Genomic DNA, 12,731 nt, shown 5'->3' with positions numbered 1-12,731 from the left:
CATGTTCTGCTTTATTCCGAGTTTCAGTTTAACTTGACATGCTCACTGTCTGAGAATCTGACCAGATAACAAAAGAATCCTTCAGTCATGTGTGCGCTGCTTTGATTCACTGCCTTTGCCTGACCATTGACAAATATCTATCCTCAGTACGTCTGTAGATGTTGTTTGAAGCAGATTGCTCATATAAATCCTGATCCAAGTCGTCATCCCAAGATATTACTACATATTCTACTATATAAACTCGGATTATATATTGTAACTGCACAGATGATAGAATACAATTAGCTAGTCTGAAGATGACAGCCAACAGCTAGCCTATCCAAATCATGCATGCACAGAAATGGCTTGTTCCAAGTCGCATTGCTGCTGCTGTTTGGCACCAGCCTTTTTTACTCTTGCGCAGATTTGATCCATGACTATGATTTCCACTAACATTTGAATTAATTGCTACTCTTTTGCATGCATGCAGATGAGATTCGGACGGGAGCGTCTGATGACGAGGAAAAGAAGAGCCGGCCGGGTGACCGATGACCTTGAATCTGTGCTAAGCCGGCTCGCTCCGGTTGGAGTGGGCGAGGGAGGCTGTGAGCACTGGTGATGCCGATGGAGGGAAACCGGCTGGAGAAGTGAAGGCACGAGATGGAGGAAAGGCAAGCCCAAGCGCGGCTACAGGAAGCGTAACAACAGGTTCTCCCTCTCTAGTGGGTATGGTTGGAGGGCTTGAGCCCACATAGCCCCATCCATGCTGTGGATCCGTCTGTTTTTGTCCTCATATCATACATACGATAGATAAAAAGGATATGCATTTGTTGACCTTGTTGGAACTCTAAAAATTTGTTGAACTTGACAATACGAGATGCATCTTTGATTTTGTATACTAAATTTCCACCCAATTTATCAACAATTCATTGGCCATGAATCATCATGATGGGATACGGGCTTGGACCATAGAAATTAGAAAAAAATCCATTCTACCTCGCTGAACTATCGCATATAAAACATATTACGCAGCCACACAAATGCATAGCGTGGATGCATTCAACATTAACGTATGTTGCATTCGTGCTAGTTTAATCTCATTTAGAGATACACCGATTAAAATGTTTTGGGAATTTTCTATATTTCCTGGATACTTTTTCTGTTTTTCTAGAGCTAAATATTTTTTTGAAGCATTTAGAGATATTTTCATGAGCTTTAAATATTTCATTTGGATTTGCCATATCCCAATCTATTTCCATTTTTTTCCAGTTTAAAAGCGTTAAGAAATTTTTGTGGTTTTAAAACCTTATCAAGTATTTATCAAAAATTTTAACTAAAAAACACAAAACCACTCCAAACCAGAGCATTGGGTTAATTTGAATAGTCTCAAGAGTTCAGGGGATAAGATGTTTGATTTGGAGTTCAAGAAGGAAAATCGGATTACAATTATAGCTTAGTGAAGTATAATAGACTTTTTCCTAGAAATTGAGTACCATATCATCATGGACCAAGTCTATTAGACCTCCCTAAACTATTGTCGTAGTCTGATTTTACTCCTTAAACTCTAAAACCAGAATTTTTTCCGTTATTTTTCCATTTTACTGAAGCTGAATATATATTTTTGAAGCATATAAAGATATACTCATGATCTCTAAATATTTTATTGGGATTTGACGTCTCCTAATGTATCTACACAATTGTTTTTAGAATTTTTAAATGCTTAAAGATATTTTTTGACTTAAAAACTTTATCAAGTATTTATAAAAAAATTAACTGAAAAAGATAAAACCACGCCAAACCAGGGCAGGGAAGCAATTTGAACAGTTTTAAAGAGGTAAAAATCCAAATTTAGAGTCTATAAGGAGAAAAATCACGCTATGCTAATAATTCTGGGAGGTAGAATAGACTTTTTTCTATGAGTGTGGGCTTACTTTGGCCCTTATTAGGCCATCCCAGCTCCAGATGGGCCCGAAACGAAGCCCAACAAACGTTTCGCACACGCACGGACGCACGTGAGGCGAGAAGGGAATTCCAGTTCCAAATTCCCAATTCCCCAAACCCCTAGTAGACCCACGTCTCCCTCTCCTCGCGCCCGCCATGGCAGCCGCCTCCTCAGCCTGCGGCGGCGCCGGCTGCGGGCCGCAGTGCTCCTCCTCCGCAGGCGGCGAGGGGGATGCTCCGGCGGACAGCATGGGACGCCTTTCGATCTCCGCTGCCGCCGCCACGTGCGGCAAGTGCGACGGCGGCGGCGCGGCCGTCGCGGTGGCCGGGGGCGTCGGCATGTGCGCCGATTGCTTCCGGGCACACCTCTTCGGCAAGTTCAAGCTCGCCGTCACGAGCAACGCCATGGTGCGCCCCACAGACGCCGTCCTCCTCGCCTTCTCCGGCGGTCCCGCCTCCAGGTCCCCAGTTATCCCTATTTCTTCCCCTTCATTATTTATTTCTATGCCTTCTCTCCACCGGGTAATTTGGGAAAAACCGTGCACAGTGACGAGAGATCAATGCACAACAGGTACCCAGTTCTCCCTATTTTTTCCCTTCCTTATTTCTAGGCCTTCTCTCTATCGGGTAATTTGGGCGGCTAATTTGGGTAAACTGTGCACAGTGACGAAAGATCAATACATAACATCTCGAAAAGAAAAGGGATCAATGGACACGGCCAACATATATAGCGTTGGGTTCGAGCTATATTACAATTTACAAAATCATGGGTTGCAGGATAATCAGTTTGGCTGTTTTTATGTTGCTTCACTTGAATTGTTTTGTTATGATCCACTGAGTGTAAGTGTTGCCGCACAAACATAGGGTGGCTCTGCAATTCATACACGAGATGCAGTCCAAGGCGATCCAAAGCTGGGAGACGAGCAACTCCCAGGCCCTGCCAGCCTTCAGCCTTGGTGTCGCATTCGTCGACGAGAGCGTCCTTTCAGTGAAGCCGGGACACGAAATTGACACGGCGATCGAAGATATCAAGTTGATCTTGTCGAGTTTATCACCAGGAGATAAGCAATTGCACGTCGCCCCTCTTGAGGACGTGATCTCGTCTGGATCAGATGACAAGGCGGCCAGGCTGAAGGAGCTGGTCGGCGTGATCAATGATGAGACGGGTAGGGACGACTTTATTCGGTGCCTGCGCATGCTTTCACTGCAGAAGGTGCTTCCCTTCAGTGCTTGTCTATGCTTTCACATGTTTTTATCTTTATATAGGTCGAACTTACCATTTCATGTCTGATATTTTGCTCAGATTGCACTGGAAAATGGCTACACCAAGATCATGCTGGGAACGTGTGCTTCTGGAATAGCATGCCATGTGCTATCTGCAACCGTGAAGGTATATAGCTGATCTGGTGATGTTTGATCGTTCTTGAAAAGAACATCAGAGAGCTCTGAGAGCATAATGGAATACTAATTTTCCCAGGGGCAAGGCTACGCTTTACCAGCTGATGTCCAGTATGTTGATACACGGTGGGAAGTGCCTGTGGTTCTTCCACTTCATGATTGCCTGGCCCAAGAGCTTAACTTGCTCTGTGAGCTTTATAGGTAAGATAAACGCTCGCTTATTAGCCTAGTTGTCTGTTGTTCTTGCAGTGGTTTTTATTATAAATAATGGGTTCTCTGGTCAGTTTGAAGACACAGGAACTTCTCAATAGGCCTTGCAGCGGCATCAATGGCTTAGTTGCATCCTTTGTTTCACGGCTAAGGGTAGGGCCTCTTGTTCTTTGGATGTCACTTTCTTGCAGACCTAAAATTTTAGCTATTCTGTAATTGAGCTGAAGCTGTACTCTTGTTTGATGACTACTTTTATGAATATCTTGTGGGGCAGCACAAGCCATAGTTTTAAACATTTTCTCGTTTCTATTTACAGGAAGAGAACCCTTCCCGAGAGCATACCATTTTAAGAACTGCACAAAAGCTTAAACCATTCTCTTTTAACAAGTTCTCAGCAAACGGTTACCATGATTTCCTGCCGTCACGGCTTCGTCCCAAGTTTCAGAACATTGATGCCAACGAGTCTACTTTCTCTGAGATTCTTTGCCTGATATGTGGAAGCCCGTTCAGTGAATCAGAACTCCAGAATTTGGAAAACACAAAGCACAAGGCTCAGAAGAAAATTGATCTGTATACTGCTCATTGTTGTCAAAGCTGCCATTTCCAGATTCTCCCAGCAGCTACAGATATGCATGGACATTTCTTTTCACTACTACCGAAGTTTTGGACTGAGAAAGTGGACACTGCATCTGCCAGCCATAGCTCAGTAAGGTGAGGCTGACACATCTTTCTTTACGTGCTGCCTCATTGTCTGGGTATTTTTAGTGCATGTTATCAGTGATTTACTAAGGCAAACATGTTGGGTGTATTTCTGTATGTTGGGCTCTCTATTCACTGAAGCTGACATGGGGGATTCTGTATGTTGGGCTCTCTATTCACCGAAGCTGACATTGGGGAGGCAATAAAAAGAGATTTAAAGGGTTGGGATATACTTAAAGATCTTTGTTTAGATAGGAGTGCTTGGAAAGCAGCTATCGACGTGCCTGAACCGTGACTAGGGGCTCATGTTGGGTTTGAATTCTAGCCTACCCTAACTTGCTTGGGACTAAAAGGCTTTGTTGTTGTTGTTGTGGGCTCTCTATTCATTTACTAATATCATGTCCTGTTCATTCTTTCAAGTGCACTGATTCGGTAAAGTGTTTATTTCAGAGATCAGATAGCGGACTACCTGCTGGATGAAGATGATGAAAACTGACATTAATCTCTGATTTCATGACATAATTTGTTGGAGGCATAATGTTTAATTCGTATGGAATGTCCGAATGCTTGTTTATACTGACATGTTTCGTTTGTTGTATAAGAAGACATACCAATTCTAATTGGTCCTCACACAGGCATATGCCAAACTTATAGATAGCAGTGTTTCTTTTTTTTTCCCTTGATGAAACCAGTGTTACTAGTATGGCACTGCTCTATTGAGCTCCTGATATTCTCAAACTCATCTGGGATCTGTATAGTGATGAGGCAAACCATCACTTGCCAGCAAGTTTCCACTGATTTTATAAAGACAGCGCAGGTTGGAGAGCTGAATGTTTCCCACTTACATGTGATCTCATATCAATTGGTCTCATCTCTCGTGCTGTGCCAGCTATTCTGCAAGGCAAACATTGTAACAAGCTGAATTTATCCAGTGATTTGAACAATTCATTTTCTCAATAAATTCTGTATGTACTTTGGTTATAATCGATTAGCCCCATCTATACACGATTCGAAGGATACTTTTGGCATTGTGGGATGTACAGACTAGTGCTGCATCTTTGTCCCTTGTAGGCCTGAAGGGATGCACATCCTATTCCCAATGCAAAGCATATGCACATGGCATATCACATACAAATGTATAATACCTATGCAGTTGCAGGAAATGAAGTGGTAATGACACTGCAGATAAGTGGTCCCTTGCATTTTGCTTTGTGCAACTATCTTATCAACTTGCATTTCACTGTATAATCATGTAACTTATATTTCATCCCTGTGAGTGCAGTAAGTCATTTTATACTAGACCTTTGGCTGTCTTTTCCCCTGCATTCTAGTGCATTGTCTCATCTAATGGCTAGTAGCTACCACGTTACAAGTGTATTGGAGCCTTTCTTGTTAAATGCATCGCATGCGTGCTTGCGTCCATGTGCACTGCTCAGTGTTGCTGAGCCCATACACTGGTCAAACATTGGGAACCTGTATCATATAAGTAATTAGGTTAAAGCTTGTAAAGGTTAGACCTTTTGGTTAACCACTTTAATCTGATTGGGTTGGCATAAAGCCTGACCAGTAATCGTAGCCAACGTGCAAGGGCTTATCCAGCTTTTCATCAATGATGGCAACACAAATGCATACAAAGCCCCCCCAAGGGTTGGAACAGGATTTATAAAACCGACTACCCGGTTGATGGCTGATGTTGATGGATTCTGGCAGAGTTTGACAAAACTTTCAAATGTTCTTCGTTGTTCAGTCATCAGAGTATGAGGATAAACAATGCGAATATCGATTAAGAGTCCACGAAAAAAAAAAGGCGTACCCAATGCAGAGAGCTCCCGCTCTGTGCGGGATCTGGGGAAAGGTGTCAGTGGCAAGCCTTACCCTCGCCTGTGCAATACGAGAAGACCGCGACTCGAATTGCACAGGCGAGGGTAAGGCTTGCCACTGACACCCTTCCCCAGACCCCGCACAGAGCGGGAGCTCTCTGCACGGGGTACGTCCTTTTTTTCGTGGACTCTTAATCGATATTCGCATTGTTTATCCTCATACTCTGATTAAGAGTCCACGAAAATGGTCCATAAATCTCTGAGGGATGCTGCTTGCTTTGGTTTCTAGTATTGCTTTTCACCAGCTTAAGAGGTCATTGTGTTGCAATTGCCATTCAAATTTCTTTTGAACTCGTGCTTTAAAATCTCTGGATCTATGCAGCATGGGTGGCTGGCAGGCACTCTGTCCTGAGCTATCCAATCAACCCATCCTTGAGGTATTGTTGTCCGTGACATTGCAGTGCAGTGGTACTGCGTGTACCAGCATCAATAGCATCATCAACAATTGTTTTGTCTCCGGGGTCTGGGCAGCAACCAGCAAGACTGACCGGCCCCAAATAGGCCTGGAAATAAAAGGTAAACTATAGGGCTACCAGATATTGCTCCTTCTACTGGATTGGGTTAGGAATCAGTATTTGACACTATAGCACTTTCGTTTGTATTTGACAATTATTGTCCAATCATGGCCTAACTAGGCTCAAAAGATTCGTCTCGTAATTTACAATCAAACTGTGTAATTAGTTATTTTTTTATCTATATTTAATACTCCATGCATATGTCCAAAGATTTGATGGGATGGAGAGAGAGTGAAAAAACTTGCAATCTAAACAAGGCCCGAACAGTTCGTACTATATGATCATTGGTGTTTTGGTGACTCAAAAGGCTAATCTAAGCAAATGCTACAAGTAGCATGTTCAAGTTTGGCACTTGTAGAGTTTAGGCACTGTGTGACTTTAGTGTGTTTATTAGTGGACATGACCTCCATCCACACAGTGCCCACTTTAGCTTACTTCATTGTAACAAGCAAAGGCCCATTGTGTCCCCTAGTGATTGACACAGCCCCCTGCTGTCATTGAAATATGGGGGTGGGGGCAAGAAGCTGAGGGCCCGCCTTGTGACCTTGACATTGAAGACCTCTGCTAGTTGCTGCTATTATCGTTCCATCTGCATTAGGTTTGCCTAATACAAGTGATTTGGAAGACTGATGAGGTTCTCGTGAGTCAACACTTGTGGCTTGACCCTTGATTTGTTTTCTGAATAGTAGGATGCATACATGGCCGGCTGCCCGCCTCTCTCTCTCTCTCTCGTGTGGCCCTGTGGGGGCTGGGGAGCCTGAATTCAGGGCTGGGCTATGCAGGGCCCTGTAGCAAACTTGACAAGATGTTTCCTGGGTTGCTCGATTCGTGACACATACCTGCTTGCTTGCGATCCATAAATGCGTGTCGATGAAATCGAATTCAAATAGCGGTGGCAGGTTTGTACCATTCATGTACAATTGTCCGTCACTGGCGACATTGTTGTGCAGGGTGCCTTGTACAATCTTTAATGCAGCGTGCTGGGTGCTGGTTCCACATGCAGGACCGTCGGTCACAGTGAGTGGATCAGCGCTGCGGCATGAAATACTATTGAGGGCTCTTTTAGTTTTTCGCTCAAAGGTTACTCCTTATCCAACGGATATTTAGATACATGCACCCTGTTCGTTTCTCTTATAATCCGTACTTTTCAGCTTGTTTTTTCAGCTGAAACAGTATTTTTCTCCCACAACAAATCAGCCAGAACAGTGTTTCGGCTTGTTTTTTCAGCGAAGCGAACGGGGCCTATAGTATTAAATTGCGACTAATTTGCGAGACGAATTTTTTAAGCCTAATTAGTCCATAATTTGACAATGTGGTGCTACAGTAACATGTACTAATGAAGGATTAATTAGGCTTAATAAATTCGTCTCGTAGATTACTGAGGACTTTTATAATTTGTTTTATTATTACTATCCAAACACTCTCATATAACATCCCGATGTAACATCCGACGTGATATCCCTAAACTTTTGTCCGTAGATTTAAACACCACCTCATTCTTCATGGTCTCAATTGACTGCAAAGCATTCAAATTGATGCATCTCCTCTGAATTGTTCATTGTTTCTAGTTTTTGCAGGGTTCGTCGGCCAAAGCAAAGGATTCAGGTCAGGTCTCAGAACTCCTGATGAACCTCATGTCATGCACCCTTCGTTTTCAGGCGCGAATTCCCGCTCGTCTTGTTGCCTGAATCGATCACCAAACGCCGGGCGGTGGTCCATCCATGGCTCCTTGATCTCGGTGAGCTGAGCTCTGGCCAAATCTTGGCACCTTCCCTCAGCGTATTTTGTATTGGAATATATGGCAGCAATCGGGTGGGCACTGAATGAATCCGCATCTTGGACGATATATGCGTGTAGAACTGGCACTGCTCGCTAGTCCAAAACACTGCCCTTGAATCATGCATTTTGCTCGCTGCATGCCCACCATTTTTGCACCCTCAGCCCCTGTCATGTGACCTCATATATATGTACTGTACATATATGACATATATATATATATATATATATATATATATATATATATATATATATATATATATATATATATATATATATATATATATCTGTTTATCTATATATGATTATATATATCTCATGCATGCCCCCACTATTAATAAAACTTGTGGATGTTGTATGACAGCGACTTGTGCAGACAGCTTGCCCTAGTTCACGAGCATGGAAATATATATACTCCTATATGATGCAAATGGACATTTTGGATACCTACTGCAAGGCACGGTATTTCACCATTTTTCGGTTAAAATGATTCAGCTCATTTTCACAAGGTTTGAACTTTAATACTAGACTGCAACTGTATACATGTAAAACTGTTGCTGAGATAATAAAGCTTCTGAATTTTGTGATGGGGTTTTTGTGTGGTGTGGCAAGATGCTATAGATTAGCCTCATGATTCCTGAGCAGATACCACGCTGTGTCTGTATTATGTCCCTGCTCGCTTTCAGATGGCTCTGCTTTCTGGATTTGTGGCCGCCTGGCGGGCCCACACGGGTTAGTGTCCAAAACGGGTGATTTGTCTCACCTCGTGTACATTTCTGCAGGAGGAGCGTTGCAATTTTGTTTGTTTTTTTTTGGTATTTTTTTGGATGCGTTATTAAGAAATTTTGGGACATGATGCTGGGAGGTAGTTGGGATTGGTCTCTCAAGCGAATCCATCCTTTTGTATACATATATTTTATACAGAGAGCCTGCAGCCTGCCTTTTCCACACACTAGATTCTAGGGCTTCCCGGCGACAGATAATTCTTTATCATAATAAAAATATTTCAGAAGTAAGCATGCCTTGTCAGCTGGAGCGTACGTGTGGATATTGTTCTTGCTTTATTTTTTTCTCTCCCTTTGAGATGAGCATATGGACAGTTAGATGCACACTGTTGTATGCTAAACCTATAAATCTTGCATGTATGATCCGTTTGTGTGAAAGCTAAAGCCGAACTTACTTAGGTCCTAGTTGGATCCATTAGCCAGCTAGTAGATCATAACTAATATAGTTTTTGTACTAACTAGTAGATCATAACTAATAGATTTAATATAGTTGCTATTAGCTAGTTTGGTCCAACTAGCACTAGTAGAGAAACGACCTTTGATCCCACCTCGAAATTTGGCTTTAGTTCCGGTATTTTTCGCGCCCGGGAATAGAGAGACCTTTAGTCTCGGTTTGTAGCTCCAACCAGGACTAAAGGTCCTTGCCCAACGGCTACTGCGGCAGGCTTTTGCTGCAGGGGACCTTTAGTCCCGGTTGGAGCTACAAACCGGGACTAAAGGTTCACTTTTATTCCCGGTTTGTACCTCCAACCGGGAGTAAAAGTCTACTCCCGGCTGGAGGCTCCGTTCGGGACTAGAAAGGGACATTTAGTCCCGGTTTGTGTCTACAACCGGGACTACAGGTCCCCTCCTATATACCCCTTATTCCTTCCCGAGCCCGAGCCACTTCGAGCTCAATGTTCTTGCTTCATCGCCGGCCTCTATTCTTCCTCGTCACCGGTGATCACAAGATTTCTTCCATTCCTCCATCAATTCTTCGGTTCTAAAGGTTACCAACTTTATACTCTCTTGTTTCATCAGTAGCTTATTTCATTTTGTGGACTAGATATATGTGGTTTTTTTTATGGTAGATTTTTTTTATTTGTAAGCCATTTAAGCTCAAAATCATTTTAAAGTTTGCATATTTGGATGAAGGAAGGTTAAAGTAGTTATTCAAAACTAGTATTGAGCTTTCATTTCTAGCATGCATAGCCCACTTCATGCGTTAGAGATATAGATAATTTTAGAGTTTTTTTAATTTTATTTGTTTATAAAATGATAAATTTATATTATATTAAAAATAAGTATAGAGAGTAGATGGCAACTGCTTCCGGGTCCTCGGCCTCTTATCGGGTTCAAAAGCAACTGATGCCGGACCTCCCTCTCATTGCATGCGGCAAGGGTGAGGAGAAGATTATGATGGAGTACCGGGTGAGGAAGGAGTGTCCCAACAAGGGCCGTATCTTCTACAAGTGTCCGGATCGCAATGTGAGTTATTTTGTCGCATTTGATGATTATGGTTAATTTATACTTATTTTTATGATGATTGTGATTAAAGTTCTAATTTTTTGTTTTAATTTCAGTGGGATGGCACTGGATGTTCAGGCTGGTACTGGGAGGAAGAGTATATTGAACACGTGCAAAATTCTCTTGCACAGGCGGCTACGGTGGCTGATAAGGCAGTGATCCTGCGGAAGAAGCCCATAGATATTGAACAAACGCATAATCTGTCTGTTTTAGTTAAGATTGATCGCAAAATCCTTATGCTGCTGAAGTGCATTTTAGTTTTAGTTTTTTTAGTGGTAGTTGGGATTGTCTACATTGTAGCGAGACTTTCATAAATTAATACCTTGTGTGGTGGCATGCATGTCGTATAATTAACTAATTATGTTCTAGGTTTTAATATGGTATGTATGTCATGTAATGCAGATGAGCCGGCATTGAATGTACAATGCTGATCGCCGCTCTCAAGAGTTCATTGAGGGCGTGCATTCTTTCTTACGTGTGGCCGAGGCAAAGAAACGCGATGGTTTCATGTGCTGCCCATGTGCCATATGTAAGAATTTGAAGGAATATGCTAGCTCAAGGAGTCTTCATTCACACTTGTTGAAGTCGGGTTTCATGCCAAACTATATTTGTTGGACGAAGCACGAAGAAACCGGGGTTGTAATGAAAGAAGGTGAAGAAGAACAATAGGACGATGATGACATTATTGCTGAATATGGGGCCTTCAATGATACTGCAATGGGGGAAGCTGAAGAAGAGGTCGGGGCAGAAGATGAGCCCGCTGATGATCTTGGTCAGGCCATTCGTGACGCACAAAGAGAATGCGAAAGTGAAAAGGAGAAGATCAAGTTCGAGCGCATGCTAGAGGATCACAAGAAATTGCTATACCCAACTTGTGATGCGGGCAGAAAAAGTTGGGTACCACACTTGAATTGCTGCAATGGAAGGCAAAGAATGGTGTATCTGACAAGGGATTTGGGGAGTTACTGAAAATCCAAAAGAAGATACTTCCGAAGGATAACGAATTGCCCGCCACTATGTACGAAGCAAAACAGGTAGTCTGCACTTTGGGATTAGAAATCCAGAAGATACATGCATGTCCTAATGACTGCATCCTCTACCATGGCGAGGAGTATGAGAAGTTAGATGCATACCCGGTAAGTCATGCATCGTGATATAAGATCAGGCGAGATGACCCTGGTGATATTGATGGCGAACGTCCCACGAAGAAAATCCCTGCCAAGATTATGTGGTATGCTCCTATAATATCACGCTTGAAACGTCTGTTCAAAAACAAAGACCATGCAAAGTTATTGCGATGGCATAAAGAAGACCGTAAGGTAGATAATATGTTGAGACACCCTGCTGATGGGTCCTAGTGGAGAGCAATCGATAGAGAATTCTCAGAGTTTGCAAATGACGCAAGAAACTTAAGGTTTGCTTTAAGTATGGATGGTATGAATCCTTTTGGGGAGCAGAGCAGTAGTCATAGCACTTGGCCTGTTACTCTATGTATCTACAACCTTCCTCCCTGGTTATGCATGAAGCGTAAGTTTATTATGATGCCAGTGCTCATCCAAGGCCCATGGCAACCTGGCAACGACATCGATGTGTACCTAAGGCCACTAGTTGAAGAACTTCTACTTTTGTGGAATAGACCAGGTGTACATGTGTGGGATGAGCACAAATAGGAGCACTTTGACCTGCGAGCATTGTTGTTTATAACAATCAATGATTGGCCTGCTCTAAGTAATCTTTCAGGACAATCAAACAAGGGATATAATGCGTGCACACACTGTTTCGATGACATTAAAGGTATATTCTTAAAAAAATGTCGAAAGGTCGTGTACCTTAGCCATCATCGATTTCTTCCTGCGAATCACCCCCTAAGAAAGAAAGGCAAGCATTTTAAAGGTAAGGCAGACCACCAGACTAAGTCGGGCAACCGAACTGGTGAGGATGTACTCAATATGGTCAAGGATGTGAAAGTAGTATCTGGAAAGGCATATGGCAGCGAACCTGTTCCGAACGACGCCGACGGTCACGCACCCATGTGGAAAAAG

At 42.8% G+C, this 12,731-nt stretch overlaps 1 protein-coding gene across 1 annotated transcript; it reads left to right on the top strand.

The window, feature by feature from the left end:
• Positions 1–2,037: 2,037 nt before the first annotated feature.
• On the top strand, positions 2,038–5,176 carry LOC136504892 (cytoplasmic tRNA 2-thiolation protein 2-like). The gene is made up of 7 exons (XM_066499931.1): positions 2,038–2,381; positions 2,785–3,133; positions 3,224–3,310; positions 3,398–3,519; positions 3,603–3,681; positions 3,845–4,239; positions 4,678–5,176. Exons 1-7 carry the CDS (start codon positions 2,077–2,079, stop codon positions 4,721–4,723), a joined length of 1,383 nt encoding a protein of 460 aa, XP_066356028.1. The 5' UTR covers positions 2,038–2,076; the 3' UTR covers positions 4,724–5,176.
• The last annotated feature ends 7,555 nt before the right edge of the window (positions 5,177–12,731 follow it).

The sequence above is a fragment of the Miscanthus floridulus genome, chromosome 14 (genome assembly GCF_019320115.1).
Source record: "Miscanthus floridulus cultivar M001 chromosome 14, ASM1932011v1, whole genome shotgun sequence".
Classification (NCBI taxonomy): Eukaryota; Viridiplantae; Streptophyta; class Magnoliopsida; order Poales; family Poaceae; genus Miscanthus; species Miscanthus floridulus.
The sequence above is the reverse complement of the archived record's forward strand: the minus strand, read 5'-3'. Positions and strand labels throughout refer to the sequence as shown.